The following is a 22,458-nucleotide window of genomic DNA, read 5'->3' as shown; positions in this document are numbered from 1 at the left end:
AACCAACAAGAGGGAGGGCCATTCTGGACCTAGTACTAACTAACAAACCGGAACGTATAAGGGGGGTGCAGGTTGAGGGGCACTTGGGGAACAGTGACCACAATATAATCAACTTCCAGCTGTCAATCAATAGGAAGCCTTATCAGGGAGCGACAAAGAAACTAAACTTTAGTAAAGCAAAATTTGATGAGCTTAGAACTACTATCGGTAACATTAAATGGGACAACATCCTCAAAAATATCAGTACAGACGACAAATGGGAGGAGTTTAAAAGGATCCTAATCACCTCATGTGAGCAGTTCATTCCCTTTAAAAATAAAAGAATCTCAACTAAAAGGAAACCAATGTGGCTCGACAAGACGGTAAGAGGGGCAATAAACGAAAAGAAGAAAGCGTTCAAACTACTAAAGCAAGAAGGCAGCGAAGAAGCACTAAAATCATACAGGGAAAAAAACAAAATATGCAAAGATACGATCAAAACTGCCAAGGAGGAAGCAGAAAGACGGATCGCAAAAGAGCAAAAACAACCCAAAACTATTTTTCAACTATATTCACAGCAAAAGGATTTGCAGGGAGAGCGCTGGCCCTTTAACAAATAATGCAGGAGAAATCATTGATGATGACGAAGGGAAAGCAAATCTAATAAACAGTTTCTTTTCAAACGCATTCACAAACGAAAAGGAAATGCCACACGAGATCCAGGGGAATAAAACGAACCCCTCACAAAATATCTCATACCTAACGCAGGAGGAGGTGCGGAAGCGTCTAAAGAAGATTAAAATTGATAAATCACCGGGCCCAGATGGATTACACCCAAGGATACTAAAGGAACTAAGTGATGAGATAGCCAGGCCGCTATATCTAATATATCTAGACACTATCAGACCGGGGTTGTACCATTGGATTGGCGCATTGCCAACGTGGTTCCAATTTACAAAAAGGGGACCAAAAGTGAGCCTGGTAACTACAGGCCAGTAAGTCTCACTTCAGTAACGGGAAAAATTTTCGAGGGGATTCTGAGAGACGCCATCGATGAGTACCTCAAGGAGAACAAGGGAATAACTCCTCACCAGCATGGATTCATGAAGGGTCGATCATGTCAGACAAATCTGATCAGTTTCTACGATGAAGTAAGCTCTAAGCTGGACCAGGGAGAGTCTATTGATCTCGTATATCTGGACTTCTCTAAAGCCTTTGACACCGTGCCACATAATAGGCTAATATACAAAATGAGGCAGCTCGGACTGGGCGAAAACGTGTGTAAGTGGGTAAAAAATTGGCTCAATGATAGAAAGCAGAGGGTGGTAATAAATGGTTCGTACTCTGATTGGACCACAGTCACTAGCGGGGTGCCACAGGGTTCAGTATTAGGCCCCACTCTGTTCAACATATTTATCAACGACCTGATAGAGGGGCTGCACAGTAAAATATTAATATTTGCAGATGACACAAAATTATACAATATAATTAATGCAACGGAGGACAATGTGCGGCTACAAACGGACCGAGATAAGCCGGGGGCTTGGGGAGGAAAATGGCAAATGAAGTTCAATGTTGATAAATGTAAGACTATGCACATGGACAGGAGGAACGGATGTCACCAATATTCACTTAATGGGGTACCGCTAGGGAAAAGTGATATGGAAAAGGATCTGGGGGTATTAGTGGATAATAGACTAAACTGGAGTAACCAATGCCAGTCAGCTGCTGCAAAGGCAAATAAAGTCTTGGGGTGCATTAAAAGAGGTATAGGGGGGAGGGACAAGAACATTATCCTCCCACTATATAAGGCACTTGTCAGGCCTCACATGGAATACTGCGTACAGTTCTGGTCACCGGTGCTCAGGAAAGATGTCACAGTGCTGGAGGGGGTTCAAAGAAGGGCAACTAAACTAATAAATGGAATGACGGGACTGGAATACCCAGAGAGGCTATCCAAATTGGGACTATTTACTCTAGAAAATAGAAGGTTAAGAGGCGACCAAATAACCATGTATAAGTACATGAGGGGACAATACAAGGATCTCTCCCGTGATCTGTTTACACCCAGGACCGCGACGGTAACAAGAGGACATCCGCTACGATTAGAGGAAAGCAGGTTTCATCACCAACATAGAAGGGGGTTCTTTACTGTAAGAGCAGTGAGACTATGGAACTCTCTACCGGAGGAAGTGGTGATGGCAAAATCCATAGAGGAGTTTAAAAGGGGACTTGATGTCTTTCTGGAGAAGGATATTACAGGATATAAATCTTAGGTTAATTGTTAATCCTGGTATACAGGCAGGTAGGAACTATTAGGGGTTGATCCAGGGAACAGTCTGATTGCCATTAGGGAGTCGGGAAGGAATTTTCCCCCAAAAGGGCTAATTGGCTTCTGCCCTTGGGTTTTTTGCCTTCCTCTGGATCAACAAAACAGGAGGCTAAACAGGCTGGACTAGATGGACATTGTCTTCATTCAGCCTTACATACTATGTTACTATGTTACTATGTTACTATGTATTAGTCTGTAGTTCCCGCTTTCTCTAAATTATAGATCAGACACAAAAACAAATCAAACAATTAGGAAGACTAGAGAGGATTTACCACTTGGCCAGTGTGAGGATTCTTGTGAGCATATGGTGGTCCACGGATGTGATTCCACATTTGTCCAGATGTCATTGCCAACACAAAGCACTGAGAAGAGAGAACAGACAGGACTGTCATTAGTGGTTTGTACACTACTGCAAGGCGTTTCACCACAATTACAAGCTATCCCCCATTTCAGCATAGGGGATAACCTGCCGATGAGGTAACTCCGCAGTAAAGGTGACAGGGGGTATGAGACCCCCGTTCAAGATCAGCAAGGTTCTCTGCCGTGACACTCCACCAGACAGCAAGTTCTTGTCAATTCTGTGGATAAGAGACAACTTGTAATGGTGGTTGTGTGGTTTAAAAAACACATTTTAAAATACTGAATTGGAAAAAGGTAAAGTGAGCCTCTGGGCCTAGAACCACAAGGATGACCATACAGCTCTAGCTACCTGAGGCATGGCCATCCAAGCATCTACTGGTTGGCACAACTCATGTGGGCATACAGGTGTAGTGTCCTAGGCCAACGATGCCTACTAGTGCAGTCATCTCCCCTTCTACAGGCCCAGAAGGGCGCTTTAAATAAGTTGGCCCACAATCTGACTGTTGCCCAAGGCCTGTTTCACATGGGCTACAAAACATGTATATGAGAAGCTGATGGTTTCCAATGGGGTCTTTTAGGCTACAGAACATCTCATGTGAAGGAACCCGTTGGAAACCATCAGCTTCTCTTACATGTGTTTTGTAGCCTGTGTGACGTAGGCCTAAAGCCCAGCGCTTCAACTTGGGGAAAGAAACTTCTCCATACTAAAGTCTTACTTTTCACTCTTTTAGCTGGTCTGCCATTTTTTCCACTTTCCACAGAGTAAAGAGCGAGGCCTTCTTCATCTCGCATTATGTAGCGGCACAAGACTAGACCACATGGGCATTATTTATTGCATTGGTGGTTTATGCTCAACTGCAGCACCATGAACTTACTGACTGCAGGAGCACAATGCCAGGGAATGGGAGAATAATGTGCTCGACTGAGGAGCAACTACTGATCGCACCTGGCCAAACAGTAGAGATAGGATATGTCACGGGGTAATTAGTAGGGAATGGTACATTTTTAAATAGGTGTATGCGCAAAGATCAATTTTTTTTTAAGTGCGGAACCCAATGAGCCCCCAATATGATCTTGAGAATACGCTTTTGAGACCACATTCGCATTTCTAATTTTTTTTTGTGATTTTCTGAACTGCAGCTAAAAGTGGCATGTTTAAAAAAAAAAAAAAAAAAAAAATTTTTTTTAAATCCCAAGTCTTTTTAAAAAGCACAGGCGCCTTCTAGAAAATGCATACTGCTTCTCACAAAAACTTATGATTTTTTTTTGCCAAGATTCTAAAAATTGGGATCTTCTATTCAGGACCTTTAAGCCAGATCAAAGAGTGGCTTACGAACAGCATCTCCCACCTGAAGACCCCACACATTCAGTGGCAACTGAGCGACACCCTTTTACACAAGCCAACTCTTGTTTGAATGAGCGAGTGACGTCACCGCTAACTCGTTTGCACTCAGCCTGGTTAGACCGGCAGTCCAGCCTTCAATTCTTCCCATTCCTATGTGAAACACTGAGCAAAGGGTTTGAAGAAAGCAATGATAAGTGTGAGTCAATTACTGAAACTGATTGAGGAACATGAAATGCACGACCTGCAGTCGGCCATCGGCTCGTGATTAAACCCAACGAGCTTTTGCTCGTTTGAACAATTTTCTGAATTCTAATAGCCATGTCTCCTGCTTCCTGTAGGGGAACTGAATACCTGCTCATCGTCTCAGGACACTCGTCAGCCTGTCTTCACGCTACTTCTCTGGCTAAAGAAAAATGTCCAAAAACTTTAAATCAGCACATAAAAAAGGTTTAGCTCTCTAAATGTATTACTAGTAAGACCTGCTACTACTCCAGAAAACCGGCTTACTGATAACAACAATCTCTCTCTCCTATCTAGCGAGACAAACGGAGAAACGATATCTATGCGGAGGAGAATCCACCTCCCCTCTGCGCGTGCGTCTGCCGAGGAGAATCCACCTCCCCTCTGCGCGTGCGTCTGCCGAGGAGAATCCGCCCCCCCTCTGCGCGCGCGTCTGCCGAGGAGAATCCGCCCCCCCTCTGCGCGCGCGCGTCTGCCGAGGAGAATCCGCCCCCCCTCTGCGCGCGCGCGCGCGCGTCTGCCGAGGAGAATCCGCCCCCCCCTCTGCGCGCGCGCGCGTCTGCCGAGGAGAATCCGCCCCCCCTCTGCGCGCGCGTCTGCCGAGGAGAATCCGCCCCCCCTCTGCGCTGCGCGCGTCTGCCGAGGAGAATCCGCCCCCCCTCTGCGCGCGCGCGTCTGCCGAGGAGAATCCGCCCCCCCTCTGCGCGCGCGCGTCTGCCGAGGAGAATCCGCCCCCCCTCTGCGCGCGCGCGTCTGCCGAGGAGAATCCGCCCCCCCTCTGCGCGCGCGCGTCTGCCGAGGAGAATCCGCCCCCCCTCTGCGCGCGCGCGTCTGCCGAGGAGAATCCGCCCCCCCTCTGCGCGCGCGCGTCTGCCGAGGAGAATCCGCCCCCCTCTGCGCGCGCGCGTCTGCCGAGGAGAATCCGCCCCCCCTCTGCGCGCGCGCGTCTGCCGAGGAGAATCCGCCCCCCCTCTGCGCGCGCGCGTCTGCCGAGGAGAATCCGCCCCCCTCTGCGCGCGCGCGTCTGCCGAGGAGAATCCGCCCCCCCCTCTGCGTGCACGCGCGTCTGCCGAGGAGAATCCGCCCCCCCCCCCCCTCTGCGCGCACGCGCGTCTGCCGAGGAGAATCCGCCCCCCCCCCCCCCCCCTCTGCGCGCACGCGCGTCTGCCGAGGAGAATCCGCCCCCCCCCTCTGCGCGCACGCGCGTCTGCCGAGGAGAATCCGCCCCCCCCTCTGCGCGCACGCGCGTCTGCCGAGGAGAATCCGCCCCCCCCTCTGCGCGCACGCGCGTCTGCCGAGGAGAATCCGCCCCCCCCCCTCTGCGCGCACGCGCGTCTGCCGAGGAGAATCCGCCCCCCCCCCCCCCCCTCTGCGCGCACGCGCGTCTGCCGAGGAGAATCCGCCCCCCCCCCCCCCCCCCTCTGCGCGCACGCGCGTCTGCCGAGGAGAATCCGCCCCCCCCCCCTCTGCGCGCACGCGCGTCTGCCGAGGAGAATCCGCCCCCCCCTCTGCGCGCACGCGCGTCTGCCGAGGAGAATCCGCCCCCCCCTCTGCGCGCACGCGCGTCTGCCGAGGAGAATCCGCCCCCCCCCCCCCCCCCCCCCCCCCTCTGCGCGCGCGTCTGCCGAGGAGAATCTAACTGACCTCTGTGTGCATATACTGAAAGGCTGTAAAGTACATAAGTAGGCGGCCGTGGACTGCAGAGATGGAGCCCTTAACGACCAATGACGTACCGGTATGTCATGGAGCGTCGGGGTATGTATGAAGAGAGGTTGCGTGGCAACCTCTCTTCATACAGTGCGGGCATCAGCTGTTTATAACAGCTGACACCCGCGGGCAATCGCGGCTATTAACCATTTAAATGCCGCTGTCAATTCTGACAGCGGCATTTAAATCCCCCGAACGATGTTCGGGAGTCCCGCACGGCCCCCCCGCTGTGAGATCGGGGGAGCCGTGCAGGTGTCATGGCAGCCGGGGGCCTAATGAAAGGCCCCAGGGCTGCCTTAGCAGACTGCCTATCAAGCCGTCCCCGTGGGGTGGCTTGATAGGCTGCCTGTCAAAAAGCAGTATGACGTAATGCTTTAGCATTACGTCATACTGCAGGAGCGATCAAAGCATCGCATCTTAAAGTCCCCCAGGGGGACTTCAAAGTAAAGTAAAAAAAAAAACTATAAAGTTTTTAATTGAAAAAGAAAAAAGTTATAAAAGTTTAAATCACCCCCCTTTTTGCCATATCTATTATTAAAAAATCAAAATAATAAATTAAAAATATGTATTTGGTATCGCCGCGTCCGTAAAAGTCCGAACTATCAAAGTAGCACATTTGTCACTGAAAAGGCCTGAAACTAAAATATAATCTTTATTAGTTTAAACAGTAAAAGGCCGGATGGTTAAAGACCCCAAAACAGACACAAAATTACAAACAAACATACAAAATGCCTATGGGGTTAGAGCAAATGTAAGGGCATGCAGAGTCCAACTGAACTCCTAGCTAGTACCAGTGAGAGTTTATAACAGAGGTTATCAAATAATTGATAGTTCCAAAAAAGGTGTAGAACCGGAGGAACGAGCCACTAAACGGGTAGCTTATCTGTTGCTATATGCTGAAGGCACCGTTCCAAGCACCAGATAACTGAATGCCACTCACAAAATACTAAATGGTGGGTGAATTAAATTGCTCTAAGAGCCTTGGTTGTCACAGTGATCAAAGTAGCACATAATTTTTCCCGCACGGTGAACGTCGTCCGAAAAAAAAAAAAATGAAGAACGCCAGAAATGCACTTTTTCAGTCATCCTGTCTCCCAGAAAAAACGCGATAAAAAGCGATCAAAAAGTCATATGTATTCCAAAACGGTACTATCAGAAACTTCAGGACATCCCGCAAAAAATGAGCCCTTGCTCAACTACGTCAACAGAAAATAAAAAAGTTATTGCGCGCACAAAATGACAGAAAATAATTGAAAAAAATTGTCAAAAAAAAAAAAAGTATAGTAAAAAAAAAATCCTATACAAGTTTGGTATCGCAGTAATCGTACCGACCCACAGAATAAAGATATCAGGTCATTTTTGTTGCCATTTGTGCGCCGTAGAAGCAAGACGCACTAAAAGATGGAGGAAGGTCGTTTTTTTTTTCATTTTACTCCACTTAGAATTTTTTAAAAGTTTTTCAGCACATTATATGGTACTTTAAATAGCGCCACTGAAAACTACAACTCGTCCCGCAAAAAACAGCCCTCATACAGCGACGGCGATGGATAAATAAAGGAGTTATGATTTTTTTAAAGGGGGGAGGAAAAAACGAAAATGGAAAAAGAAAAATGGCCGCGTCATTAAGGGGTTAAAGGCAGAAAAGGGGATGCAACCTCCAGTTTGGGGATAAATTTGAATAAAAAGGGGAATTACCTTTAAGGGTAAAAAGTGAGGAAAGTGGGAGGGGTGGCACATTCTGCAGAGGGACATCGGTGCATGTAGTCTGAAGAGAATCTAACGCTCCTGTGAAGTAACCACGACTTCATAACATTTTCCGTGCGAACAGGTAAACACCTGTACCAAATATAGAAATCTTAAAATACCGCCTCAAAGTGCCTCCATCCTGATAAGACAGGAAAAAAAAAAGCTGCTTTACATTTGAGCAACAGGTGCTGAGGCCTATTCTGCCCATGAGGTAGATCTGGCCCTGGTAGAATGAGCTGTCAGACCTCTGGGGATCGGTTTATTTACCTCAATGATAGACAAAGGGGTATAATCTGATACAATTTTATCCTCGGCGGCCCTACAGAATGGCTGCTCACCTACTCTTTGTGCTGCAGTTATGGCAACTACAAAAACAGGTTAGTGTTAAGGTTCTAATTGGAAGAGAATCTCAAGGTTTGAAGGGAGACAAAGCTAAGGCTTTAAGGACCCAGAATGGAAAGAGATTGTGGATTCTGGGGTTCATTCATCTGCCGTTTTCAGAAACCCATGTGACCTCAGAGTTTAGCATCGTACAATGAGCGCTGCCATCTGGACCCCTAACATATTAGGGTAAAAAGGCCCAGGTCAAGTCCATTTTGAAGTCAACAATTAGAGATATATTTGGGGTTGGGAGTTGGAACCTTGATTTGCCACTACTAGGTCAATAAATCTGGAAGGGTTGGAGGATGCACTCACTGCTTCTTAGATGCTCAAGCGTTTTAGAAGGGAGAACCAGCTTCTCCTGGGCCAAAATGGGGCTACAATACTCAAGACATTTCTGGAGTACTCTCGGAATCAGAGCAAATGCGTAGACTAACTTGTGTTCCCCATTCTGTGTCAACCCACCTACTGCCGCAGGATGAGCTCATGGATTGAGGTAGACATTTGTCTACTTAGCAATTCTCTCGTTGGGAAGAGACTAATGAGGGATTCCCATCTGTTTTAGGTCCTCAAAAACTGCCTGGGAAGAGGGACCATGCCACTGGATCTAGTATTTAGCAACTGAGAAAGTCCACCTTTGTGTTTAGGGTTCCTTTCAGGCGAGTTGCTGAGATGGAACATACATGTCACTCTGTTCAACTGAATATCTTTTGCGAAAGGCTCTGTAGGGAAGGAGGTCTTGTACCTCCAAGGTGACGAATGACGGGATGTTGTCTAAGAACACTTTTAGGTGGCGATTCTCAGTTATGTCTGCCGACTGCAGAAGAGTCTTCCATATTGCATCAAGTGCAAAACTAAAGTCACTGTTCAGTTTAATTCCATCTTGAAATCTTCTGTTCCTCACAGATTTGTTATCATATATAAAAAGCAAAACAGAAAGTCTTGTAAGAAATAATTTGGAACAGTGACCTGTCCCAAGCTCTGCTAAAGGGACTGGAACCACTGCCTCCACTGCAACAGGGAGTTCAGGATCTACTACAACTGGACTTATATGGGATGAGGGGCAAGAAGATCGGGAAGTTTTGAGGGGGGGGGGGCGCTAGATAAGTAAGATCTATATGTGGTATCCCTGCTTTATAACGCTTGAGATCGAGGCACTGAAGTCGTGCCCCTACTGGGATGGAGTCAATGTTTTGGTCTTTGATCATCCTTTTGATCGGGGGTTAAAGAAGGATTTTCTTCCTCTACTGCCTTTTGCATAACTCCAGCATCCCACTTACCTCTGCTAGCCTAATAATTTTGCCCTATAGTATGAAAAAAGGCCTTTTATTTTAGGTCTTTCCTCAGGAAACGCTTTTCCTGTCTGAAGCCTTCTCCAGAATTTTATCTAGATCTGGTACGAATAAAAACGGATCATGGATGGGCCAAAAACAAAACTTACATTTTTCATGCCATATCCCCATACTAGGATATAAGTTATGGAACCCCTTAAAGGGGTTGTCCCACGAATTAAAGTTAAGCTAAGCACTTCTGTATGACCATATACATGCACTTTGTAATATACATCGTGCATGAAACATGTGCCATACAGAAGTTATATACTTACCTACAGGGCCCCCCCGTGTTGGCGTCCCTGTTGTCCTGGCGCCAACCAAAGTCCTCTTCTCCCCGCTGGAACAGTCGCACCTGCACAGTAGCCTTCTTTCTTGTGGACGCTGCGAGCTGACTCCTCCCTCGGCCGAACACCCTCCTCTCTCCTGCACGTGGTGCCGACCAGCCAATGAGGTGGCTGGAATCAGCAGTGCATACATGCCACCAGAGCGGAGAGCAGGAACAGAAAGGTGCCGGCCTACCGCGATGACGTCATCGGGAGCGCGCACGTAGCAGCAGACCACCCGCGGTGCACCATGGGAGAAGACCCGAGGCACCATCTTGAAAAGGAAAATTCTCCCAATAGACAAAAGCTGCTACAGGTTAGCGTGCAGCACTTATGGAAACGGTTTAAGTTTATATTTAATGCCCTTTGCTAGCTAGGGCGACTGGGCAAAAAAAACTTTTACCGCGGGACAACCCCTTTAAGTGGAATTACACAAGCCTGCGACACGGGTTGATAGTCTGAATCGGTCATTGCATGCCAAAGAGCTTGTGGCCATCTTCAAACCTGGTAGTGAATCTAGAAGTTATTCATGGGGAAGATCTGTTCTGAATAATTAATTCTAATTGGTTTAGACAAACATTAAAAAGTCCCAGCCGCACATTTAACAGTCACTCCTGGTTTCCATAAGGCTGAAGCCGCCTCCCCTTTTTTTTAAGACATAGCTTTTCGATGGCCTCTTTTAACTGTGTTGTGTCCTCGAAGGGCAGTGAGGTACATTAGGGACATCATACTTGGTGGGACCTCCCAGTCCAGGTTGTCTCATAATCTAATGAAGTTATTTCAGGCTCATTCTAACATTTTCATGGACTGGGAACATAGGTTTCCATCTTTCTCCCAGGCCACCAAAGATCTCATCCTGGATGATTCTAATTGCCTTAATTAATTCATCTATATCATCTGGATTGAAGAGGAATTTTTTGTTGGTGTCATTATCAGAAGATTCATTAAGATTATTCACCTCTTGACCCTCCATTGGGCTACTTACAATACCAGGGTTTGTAGTCTGTCCTGGGTAGTTAGATGCTTAAGTGCCCAAAGCCTGCTACAATTACATGCACTCTTTCCGTTAATTAATGGATTTCAGACACGGTCTTATTGTCACCTATATCCTGTCATTCTGTGGCTCCGCTGCGTCCCTCCCATCTACAGATGTCATGGCATCCGCTCATGGGGGCTCGCCAGCCCTGCCCCATGACGTTGGCGGCACACAACATCTGAGCGCCATGCCCACCCCTACAGCAGAGAGCACGTGTCTAGTGTCCAGCCAGGCACTTAGGAGGGGAGCCTCTGCAGAGTCACAGTGGCCTTCACTTAAAGCTGCCCTCGACCGCAGTGGAGATAGATCCTACCCAGGGAAAGCTGCGCCCAAGAATATGGTGGCCCTGAAAGTGAGAGAACAGCCCCTATAGTCTCAGTCCCCCCCGCCAAAAAAGGAAAACCTTCCCACCAGGGAAAGGTGGGGGGGGGGGGGGGGGGGGGGGGGGGGGGATTTACACCCCTCAGCAATTCTCCTATCCTATGCGGAGACAGCAATCTCAGGTGGTGCCATTGTGAAGGCGACTGAGCAAACAAGCATCCTCCTAGATTTAATGACTGATTCCCTGGATGGAATGAGCAGACGGAAGGGTGAACAGAGTTTAACAAGTCGTGCGCCTGTATCACACCGCAGGCCCTAGAAGCTGAACACTTCTGTGTGATATTACATGGAAAACATTATGAAATACCCCAAGGGGAAAAAAACAAACCACAAAAGCACACCACACATCTGAACTTAGCCTACTGGTTTTTGTTGGCTAGCATTAAATTACCAAGGCAGCGAGCGCCCATCCAGTTTTGTTGTACAGGAAGTCAAGGTTGCTTCTCCTCAAATAGACCAATCCTCCGATCACAGCCAAGAGCAAGCCAAGCATTAAAGGGCCGGCGTAACTTGGAGGCCTTATTACCCGGATCTGTAATGACATCAATAGGATCAGGTTGCTTTCATAAAAGGTCTAAATAAACGGTGGTAAATGGTGCGTCCTCTTACATTGACATCGGTCCTATCGGCAATCCAACGAGCAAGCTGTTCTGCAGCAAAACCCCGGACTTGTAGCTCATACGTGTCTCCTCTCTTCGGCTTCCCCTTAGGGGGGAAGTGAATGAAGGTTGGTGCAGAGTTCATATTAAGCTGGAAGAACAGGATACATGGAGAACAGTCATACAAAGGCAAACAATACATGAGTTATGTGCTTCCATTACATCGGGGGCACACAGCATCCTTCTCTAGCATGCACAGTATAGCATTCTCCTGCAGACAGGGCGCCGCTTCCTTCAGGCCATTTAACAGTAATTGCACTTAAAAATAAAAACTTCTGACATGTCGGAGCAACACGGCAAAAGTTATGACTAGTGGTGGCCCGGATCCTGACAGGTCTGACTGCTGGGAAGAAAAAAAAAAAAGGAGCTGCAGCGCTCACTGGATTGCAGCGCCCCTTCAACAGCCTTCGGCCCCTCTCAGCAGCTGAAGGCATATACCTATTCGGCAATCTTCAGCAGCCGAGAGGGGCCGGCAGCCAGCAAAAACAGTCAAAGAGGCACAGCGCTCATGTAAGTGATCATCAGGGGTCTCAGCACCTGCATCCGCTTTAATCAAGACTTTTCACATGTCACTCTGTTACGTAAAAACTCTGCAAAGCACCGCGTGCAACTGCAAGGAGAGCGCTCCACCAAATGAGGAAACTACCAGCAGCATGGGCGGCTGCAAGGAGAGCGCTCCACCAAATGAGGAAACTACCAGCAGCATGGGCGGCTGCAAGGAGAGCGCTCCACCAAATGAGGAAACTACCAGCAGCATGGGCGGCTGCAAGGAGAGCGCTCCACCAAATGAGGAAACTACCAGCAGCATGGGCGGCTGCAAGGAGAGCGCTCCACCAAATGAGGAAACTACCAACAGCATGGGCGGCTGCAAGGAGAGCGCTCCACCAAATGAGGAAACTACCAACAGCATGGGCGGCTGCAAGGAGAGCGCTCCACCAAATGAGGAAACTACCAACAGCATGGGCGGCTGCAAGGAGAGCGCTCCACCAAATGAGGAAACTACCAACAGCATGGGCGGCTGCAAGGAGAGCGCTCCACCAAATGAGGAAACTACCAACAGCATGGGCGGCTGCAAGGAGAGCGCTCCACCAAATGAGGAAACTACCAGCAGCATGGGCGGCTGCAAGGAGAGCGCTCCACCAAATGAGGAAACTACCAACAGCATGGGCGGCTGCAAGGAGAGCGCTCCACCAAATGAGGAAACTACCAACAGCATGGGCGGCTGCAAGGAGAGCGCTCCACCAAATGAGGAAACTACCAGCAGCATGGGCGGCTGCAAGGAGAGCGCTCCACCAAATGAGGAAACTACCAACAGCATGGGCGGCTGCAAGGAGAGCGCTTCACCAAATGAGGAAACTACCAACAGCATGGGCGGCTGCAAGGAGAGCGCTCCACCAAATGAGGAAACTACCAGCACCGCGTGCAACTGCAAGGAGAGCGCTCCACCAAATGAGGAAACTACCAGCAGCATGGGCGGCTGCAAGGAGAGCGCTCCACCAAATGAGGAAACTACCAACAGCATGGGCGGCTGCAAGGAGAGCGCTCCACCAAATGAGGAAACTACCAGCAGCATGGGCGGCTGCAAGGAGAGCGCTCCACCAAATGAGGAAACTACCAACAGCATGGGCGGCTGCAAGGAGAGCGCTCCACCAAATGAGGAAACTACCAGCAGCATGGGCGGCTGCAAGGAGAGCGCTCCACCAAATGAGGAAACTACCAACAGCATGGGCGGCTGCAAGGAGAGCGCTCCACCAAATGAGGAAAAAACCAGCAGCATGGGCGGCTGCAAGGAGAGCGCTCCACCAAATGAGGAAACTACCAACAGCATGGGCGGCTGCAAGGAGAGCGCTCCACCAAATGAGGAAAATACCAACAGCATGGGCGGCTGCAAGGAGAGCGCTCCACCAAATGAGGAAACTACCAACAGCATGGGCGGCTGCAAGGAGAGCGCTCCACCAAATGAGGAAACTACCAGCAGCATGGGCGGCTGCAAGGAGAGCGCTCCACTAAATGAGGAAACTACCAGCAGCATGGGCGGCTGCAAGGAGAGCGCTTCACCAAATGAGGAAACTACCAACAGCATGGGCGGCTGCAAGGAGAGCGCTCCACCAAATGAGGAAACTACCAGCAGCATGGGCGGCTGCAAGGAGAGCGCTCCACCAAATGAGGAAACTACCAGCACCGCGTGCAACTGCAAGGAGAGCGCTCCACCAAATGAGGAAACTACCAGCAGCATGGGCGGCTGCAAGGAGAGCGCTTCACCAAATGAGGAAACTACCAACAGCATGGGCGGCTGCAAGGAGAGCGCTCCACCAAATGAGGAAACTACCAGCAGCATGGGCGGCTGCAAGGAGAGCGCTCCACCAAATGAGGAAACTACCAACAGCATGGGCGGCTGCAAGGAGAGCGCTCCACCAAATGAGGAAACTACCAGCAGCATGGGCGGCTGCAAGGAGAGCGCTCCACCAAATGAGGAAACTACCAGCACCGCGTGCAACTGCAAGGAGAGCGCTCCACCAAATGAGGAAACTACCAGCAGCATGGGCGGCTGCAAGGAGAGCGCTCCACCAAATGAGGAAACTACCAACAGCATGGGCGGCTGCAAGGAGAGCGCTCCACCAAATGAGGAAACTACCAGCAGCATGGGCGGCTGCAAGGAGAGCGCTCCACCAAATGAGGAAACTACCAGCAGCATGGGCGGCTGCAAGGAGAGCGCTCCACCAAATGAGGAAACTACCAGCAGCATGGGCGGCTGCAAGGAGAGCGCTCCACCAAATGAGGAAACTACCAGCAGCATGGGCGGCTGCAAGGAGAGCGCTCCACCAAATGAGGAAACTACCAGCAGCATGGGCGGCTGCAAGGAGAGCGCTCCACCAAATGAGGAAACTACCAACAGCATGGGCGGCTGCAAGGAGAGCGCTCCACCAAATGAGGAAACTACCAACAGCATGGGCGGCTGCAAGGAGAGCGCTCCACCAAATGAGGAAACTACCAGCAGCATGGGCGGCTGCAAGGAGAGCGCTCCACCAAATGAGGAAACTACCAGCAGCATGGGCGGCTGCAAGGAGAGCGCTCCACCAAATGAGGAAACTACCAGCACCGCGTGCAACTGCAAGGAGAGCGCTCCACCAAATGAGGAAACTACCAGCAGCATGGGCGGCTGCAAGGAGAGCGCTCCACCAAATGAGGAAACTACCAACAGCATGGGCGGCTGCAAGGAGAGCGCTCCACCAAATGAGGAAACTACCAGCAGCATGGGCGGCTGCAAGGAGAGCGCTCCACCAAATGAGGAAACTACCAACAGCATGGGCGGCTGCAAGGAGAGCGCTCCACCAAATGAGGAAAAAACCAGCAGCATGGGCGGCTGCAAGGAGAGCGCTCCACCAAATGAGGAAACTACCAACAGCATGGGCGGCTGCAAGGAGAGCGCTCCACCAAATGAGGAAACTACCAGCAGCATGGGCGGCTGCAAGGAGAGCGCTTCACCAAATGAGGAAACTACCAACAGCATGGGCGGCTGCAAGGAGAGCGCTCCACCAAATGAGGAAACTACCAGCAGCATGGGCGGCTGCAAGGAGAGCGCTCCACCAAATGAGGAAACTACCAGCACCGCGTGCAACTGCAAGGAGAGCGCTCCACCAAATGAGGAAACTACCAGCAGCATGGGCGGCTGCAAGGAGAGCGCTTCACCAAATGAGGAAACTACCAACAGCATGGGCGGCTGCAAGGAGAGCGCTCCACCAAATGAGGAAACTACCAGCAGCATGGGCGGCTGCAAGGAGAGCGCTCCACCAAATGAGGAAACTACCAACAGCATGGGCGGCTGCAAGGAGAGCGCTCCACCAAATGAGGAAACTACCAGCAGCATGGGCGGCTGCAAGGAGAGCGCTCCACCAAATGAGGAAACTACCAGCACCGCGTGCAACTGCAAGGAGAGCGCTCCACCAAATGAGGAAACTACCAGCAGCATGGGCGGCTGCAAGGAGAGCGCTCCACCAAATGAGGAAACTACCAACAGCATGGGCGGCTGCAAGGAGAGCGCTCCACCAAATGAGGAAACTACCAGCAGCATGGGCGGCTGCAAGGAGAGCGCTCCACCAAATGAGGAAACTACCAGCAGCATGGGCGGCTGCAAGGAGAGCGCTCCACCAAATGAGGAAACTACCAGCAGCATGGGCGGCTGCAAGGAGAGCGCTCCACCAAATGAGGAAACTACCAGCAGCATGGGCGGCTGCAAGGAGAGCGCTCCACCAAATGAGGAAACTACCAGCAGCATGGGCGGCTGCAAGGAGAGCGCTCCACCAAATGAGGAAACTACCAGCAGCATGGGCGGCTGCAAGGAGAGCGCTCCACCAAATGAGGAAACTACCAACAGCATGGGCGGCTGCAAGGAGAGCGCTCCACCAAATGAGGAAACTACCAACAGCATGGGCGGCTGCAAGGAGAGCGCTCCACCAAATGAGGAAACTACCAGCAGCATGGGCGGCTGCAAGGAGAGCGCTCCACCAAATGAGGAAACTACCAGCAGCATGGGCGGCTGCAAGGAGAGCGCTCCACCAAATGAGGAAACTACCAGCACCGCGTGCAACTGCAAGGAGAGCGCTCCACCAAATGAGGAAACTACCAGCAGCATGGGCGGCTGCAAGGAGAGCGCTCCACCAAATGAGGAAACTACCAACAGCATGGGCGGCTGCAAGGAGAGCGCTCCACCAAATGAGGAAACTACCAGCAGCATGGGCGGCTGCAAGGAGAGCGCTCCACCAAATGAGGAAACTACCAACAGCATGGGCGGCTGCAAGGAGAGCGCTTCACCAAATGAGGAAACTACCAGCAGCATGGGCGGCTGCAAGGAGAGCGCTCCACCAAATGAGGAAACTACCAACAGCATGGGCGGCTGCAAGGAGAGCGCTCCACCAAATGAGGAAAAAACCAGCAGCATGGGCGGCTGCAAGGAGAGCGCTCCACCAAATGAGGAAACTACCAACAGCATGGGCGGCTGCAAGGAGAGCGCTCCACCAAATGAGGAAACTACCAGCAGCATGGGCGGCTGCAAGGAGAGCGCTTCACCAAATGAGGAAACTACCAACAGCATGGGCGGCTGCAAGGAGAGCGCTCCACCAAATGAGGAAACTACCAGCAGCATGGGCGGCTGCAAGGAGAGCGCTCCACCAAATGAGGAAACTACCAGCACCGCGTGCAACTGCAAGGAGAGCGCTCCACCAAATGAGGAAACTACCAGCAGCATGGGCGGCTGCAAGGAGAGCGCTTCACCAAATGAGGAAACTACCAACAGCATGGGCGGCTGCAAGGAGAGCGCTCCACCAAATGAGGAAACTACCAGCAGCATGGGCGGCTGCAAGGAGAGCGCTCCACCAAATGAGGAAACTACCAGCAGCATGGGCGGCTGCAAGGAGAGCGCTTCACCAAATGAGGAAACTACCAACAGCATGGGCGGCTGCAAGGAGAGCGCTCCACCAAATGAGGAAACTACCAGCAGCATGGGCGGCTGCAAGGAGAGCGCTCCACCAAATGAGGAAACTACCAACAGCATGGGCGGCTGCAAGGAGAGCGCTCCACCAAATGAGGAAACTACCAGCAGCATGGGCGGCTGCAAGGAGAGCGCTCCACCAAATGAGGAAACTACCAGCAGCATGGGCGGCTGCAAGGAGAGCGCTCCACCAAATGAGGAAACTACCAACAGCATGGGCGGCTGCAAGGAGAGCGCTCCACCAAATGAGGAAACTACCAACAGCATGGGCGGCTGCAAGGAGAGTGCTAGACCAAATGAGGAAACTACCAGCAGCATGGGCGGCTGCAAGGAGAGCGCTCCACCAAATGAGGAAACTACCAGCAGCATGGGCGGCTGCAAGGAGAGCGCTCCACCAAATGAGGAAACTACCAACAGCATGGGCGGCTGCAAGGAGAGCGCTCCACCAAATGAGGAAACTACCAGCAGCATGGGCGGCTGCAAGGAGAGCGCTCCACCAAATGAGGAAACTACCAGCAGCATGGGCGGCTGCAAGGAGAGCGCTCCACCAAATGAGGAAACTACCAGCACCGCGTGCAACTGCAAGGAGAGCGCTCCACCAAATGAGGAAACTACCAGCAGCATGGGCGGCTGCAAGGAGAGCGCTCCACCAAATGAGGAAACTACCAACAGCATGGGCGGCTGCAAGGAGAGCGCTCCACCAAATGAGGAAACTACCAGCAGCATGGGCGGCCGCAAGGAGAGCGCTCCACCAAATGAGGAAACTACCAACAGCATGGGCGGCTGCAAGGAGAGCGCTCCACCAAATGAGGAAAAAACCAGCAGCATGGGCGGCTGCAAGGAGAGCGCTCCACCAAATGAGGAAACTACCAACAGCATGGGCGGCTGCAAGGAGAGCGCTCCACCAAATGAGGAAACTACCAGCAGCATGGGCGGCTGCAAGGAGAGCGCTTCACCAAATGAGGAAACTACCAACAGCATGGGCGGCTGCAAGGAGAGCGCTCCACCAAATGAGGAAACTACCAGCAGCATGGGCGGCTGCAAGGAGAGCGCTCCACCAAATGAGGAAACTACCAGCACCACGCGCAACTGCAAGGAGAGCGCTCCACCAAATGAGGAAACTACCAGCAGCATGGGCGGCTGCAAGGAGAGCGCTCCACCAAATGAGGAAACTACCAACAGCATGGGCGGCTGCAAGGAGAGCGCTCCACCAAATGAGGAAACTACCAACAGCATGGGCGGCTGCAAGGAGAGCGCTCCACCAAATGAGGAAACTACCAGCAGCATGGGCGGCTGCAAGGAGAGCGCTCCACCAAATGAGGAAACTACCAGCAGCATGGGCGGCTGCAAGGAGAGCGCTCCACCAAATGAGGAAAATACCAACAGCATGGGCGGCTGCAAGGAGAGCGCTCCACCAAATGAGGAAACTACCAGCAGCATGGGCGGCTGCAAGGAGAGCGCTCCACCAAATGAGCAAACTACCAGCAGCATGGGCGGCTGCAAGGAGAGCGCTCCACCAAATGAGGAAACTACCAACAGCATGGGCGGCTGCTGGGTCCAGGGCTCTCACAATGAACACTAGTACTACCACCTCCAGAGCGACACGTTTTCTTTACCCTCCTTGTAAAATCACTCAATATACAGCAAAAATAAGAAATCAGATACTAGTTTTTGTTTTGCATGCAGATTAACCCTTTAGTGACGCCCTATAGGACGTGCATGGAGGGGAATAGCGCTGCTATTTACTTTCATACATCGTGGGTGTCAGCTGTTTATTACAGCTGACAACCGCGGGCAGCTGCAATCGGCCGCGCGGCTATTAACCCTTTAAATGCCGCAGTCAATTCTGACAGCGGCATTTAAATTGCCCGAACAATGTTTGGGGGTCCCATACAGCCCCCCTCCACAGTAAGATTGGGGGGGGGGGAGGGGGGCATGTGGGTGTTATGGCAGTCAGGGGTCTTCTGAAAGGCCCCAGGGCTGTTTTGGCAGTATGCCCATCAAGCCATCCCCGTTGGGCGAGGGAGACTGTCAAATTACTATGGCATTAAATCATACTGCAGGAGCAATCAAAGCATTGCTAGTTGTGGTCCCCCTGGGAACTAGAAGAAAAAGTTATAATAAAGTTTTATTTAAAAAAAAAAGAAGAAGTAATGAAAGTTCATAAATCCCCCCTTTTACATTATTTACAATAAAAGAATTAAATACCGTATATACCGGCATATAAGGCGACCCCCCAACCGTCACCTTATACGCCGGTATTACAGTGGAGAAAAAAAAAATCAGTACTCACCTCCCCCGGCGTTCTGTCGCATTGAATGGCTGTGATTGCTAACACACGTGCGCCTTCAGCCAATCACAGCCATTCAATGCTGTCATTGAATGGCTGTAACTGGCTGACGGCGTGTGTATTAGCTTTCTGGAAGCGGGGATTTCAAGCCCCGCATTCAGAAAGCAATGCTGCGGCGGGGACGAGGAGCGAGCGACATCCTGCCGGAGCGCGACAGAACGCCGGGGGAGGTGAGTAATGATTTTTTTTGTATTACCGGCGCATAAGACGACCCCCGACTGCAGAGCAGATTTTTCGGGGTTCAAAAGTAGTCTTATACTCCGGTATATACGGTAGTAATGCAGAAATATGTATCTGGCATTGCTGCGTCCGTAAGAGTCTGGTCTATCAAAGTAACGCATTATTTACCCCGCACGATGAACGGGATCCGAAAAAAAATAGAATGGTAGAAATGCACGTTTTTTTGGTCATCCTGTCACCAAGAAAAAAAAAAAAAAACTGTAAGAAAAAGCTATCAAAAAGTTGCATTTATTCCAAAATGGTACCAACGGAAACGCCAGGACGTACTGCAGAAACTGAGCCGCGCACAACTATGTCGACGGACAAATAAAAAAAGGTTGTGCACAGAAAAGGGAGACAAAGTCATTTTAAAACATTTAAAAACAAACAAAAAGTAGTACAGCAAATTAAAAACCCCATCAGTTTGGCATCACAGGAGCCCCTCGGCATTCTGTTGCAGTTTGTGCGCCGTAGAATCAGAATGCACCGAAAGATGGCCCAATTGTCACCGTAGCAATGAAATCCTTTTTCAACTTTAATGAAACTTGTCACCGAAAGGACCAAAAATAATAAAACTTAGCTTTTATTGATTTTTAAATAATAAAAAGGCGTCCTTATATTTTCTCATATGTGCTAGAAGTCACACAATAATTAAAAACAGTAGGGCTTAGATATATAGATGAACACTGCTCTGTCCCAACAATCTAGGTGCATTAGCCGGGAATCGAACCCGGGCCTCCCGCGTGGCAGGCAAGAATTCTACCACTTCTACCACTTTTGTATTCCCTGATGTCTTTTTCTATCCAGGGTTACTCAGATTTCTATTTGTCAATGACTTGCACCACCAGATGTTTATTAAAGTGTGGTGAAGCACTCCCTGTCAGCGACCTTGAACACTTTTAATTCTCTATCACAGGGTAGGCCTGATGTCCTCTGATTAGTCACGGTACAGTGATGTCTGTTAATTTACAGTCAGTAATATTGTACCTGACACACATTTACTAGTACTGTCGTCCCATTTATAACAGTTGCTCATTAATATTGCTTGGGTCGTATTTGTTCTTATTATTTCTAGAACAATATCGCGGTGATTGATTTATATAGAAATCACCCCGATATGTCACCATTAGGTGTTAAGTCCGGAGTATGTTTTTGTATAACGCAGACCCAAGCTTATATTGGCTTGATACTCTATGGTATTCCCTTATGCCTATGACTGATCGCATGAGCCATTCATTTCTTATGGCTCATGTGATTATATACCAAGGTTAATTGCAACCAGACGACAGTTTCAGTGATTATCAAGGATAGAGATAAGTTGTTCCAAATAATAGTGTGTTTTCAATATGTTCTCTCTCCTACTTATACATAGGCTCTATTCCGGAGAGATGATGCTCCCACTTGTATAAGTGATTATTACAGGTAGAACGTATATAAGATGAATAAAGACAGTGGCTGCATTAAATGGAACAGCTGCAGTATTCATCTATGAGCTACTCATCCTTCAGGATTTAAATAGCTGCAATAAAATGCTCTGTCCCAACAATCTAGGTGCATTGGCCAGGAATCGAACCCGGGCCTCCCGCGTGGCAGGTGAGAATTCTACCACTTCTACCACTTTTGTATTCCCTGATGTCTTTTTCTATCCAGGGTTACTCAGATTTCTATTTGTCAATATGTTCTCTCTCCTACTTATACATAGGCTCTATTCCGGAGAGATGATGCTCCCACTTGTATAAGTGATTATTACAGGTAGAACATATATAAGATGAATAAAGACAGTGGCTGCATTAAATGGAACAGCTGCAGTATTCATCTATGAGCTACTCATCCTTCAGGATTTAAATAGCTGCAATAAAATGCACATAGATAGTTTGGTGGTAGCCCAGAATGAATTCTAGGCTATCACCTATATCCAATGCCCTTTTGGATAAATCTCTGTCTCTGTATATGCAGTCTGTTGTGATGCACCAACAGCTGCTGACTAGAGTAATAATGATAGACTCTGTCTGTTATAGTTGTAGTTGTATATGTCTACGTGGGTTGCATTATGATGAACATACAACCCCCACATAGATTAGTTCTTATGGAGAGAATCGGCCCATGGAACCTATCCCTCCCTCTCCATCAAATTAATGAGCAACTGTTATAAATGGGACGACAGTACTAGTAAATGTGTGTCAGGTACAATATTACTGACTGTAAATTAACAGACATCACTGTACCGTGACTAATCAGAGGACATCAGGCCTACCCTGTGATAGAGAATTAAAAGTGTTCAAGGTCATTGACAGTGAGTGCTTCACCACACTTTAATAAACATCTGGTGGTGCAAGTCATTGACAAATAGAAATCTGAGTAACCCTGGATAGAAAAAGACATCAGGGAATACAAAAGTGGTAGAAGTGGTAGAATTCTTGCCTGCCACGCGGGAGGCCCGGGTTCGATTCCCGGCTAATGCACCTAGATTGTTGGGACAGAGCAGTGTTCATCTATATATCTAAGCCCTACTGTTTTTAATTATTGTGTGACTTCTAGCACATATGAGAAAATATAAGGACGCCTTTTTATTATTTAA

At 49.7% G+C, this 22,458-nt stretch overlaps 1 protein-coding gene across 1 annotated transcript in view; it reads right to left on the bottom strand.

Moving 5' to 3' along the window:
• MAGT1 (magnesium transporter 1) overlaps window positions 1-22,458 on the bottom strand; it is a 75,979-nt gene that overhangs the window by 49,439 nt on the left and 4,082 nt on the right. The window contains exons 4-6 of the mRNA XM_066585618.1: window positions 11,774-11,914; window positions 11,556-11,696; window positions 2,584-2,673 (exon numbers count right to left, since the gene is read on the bottom strand). Of these exons, the coding sequence (XP_066441715.1) occupies window positions 2,584-2,673; window positions 11,556-11,696; window positions 11,774-11,914 (372 nt within the window). The remainder of the gene's footprint in view (window positions 1-2,583; window positions 2,674-11,555; window positions 11,697-11,773; window positions 11,915-22,458) is intronic.

This window comes from Eleutherodactylus coqui, chromosome 12 (genome assembly GCF_035609145.1).
Source record: "Eleutherodactylus coqui strain aEleCoq1 chromosome 12, aEleCoq1.hap1, whole genome shotgun sequence".
Taxonomy (NCBI): domain Eukaryota; kingdom Metazoa; phylum Chordata; class Amphibia; order Anura; family Eleutherodactylidae; genus Eleutherodactylus; species Eleutherodactylus coqui.
This window is presented reverse-complemented; position numbering and strand designations above follow the sequence as displayed.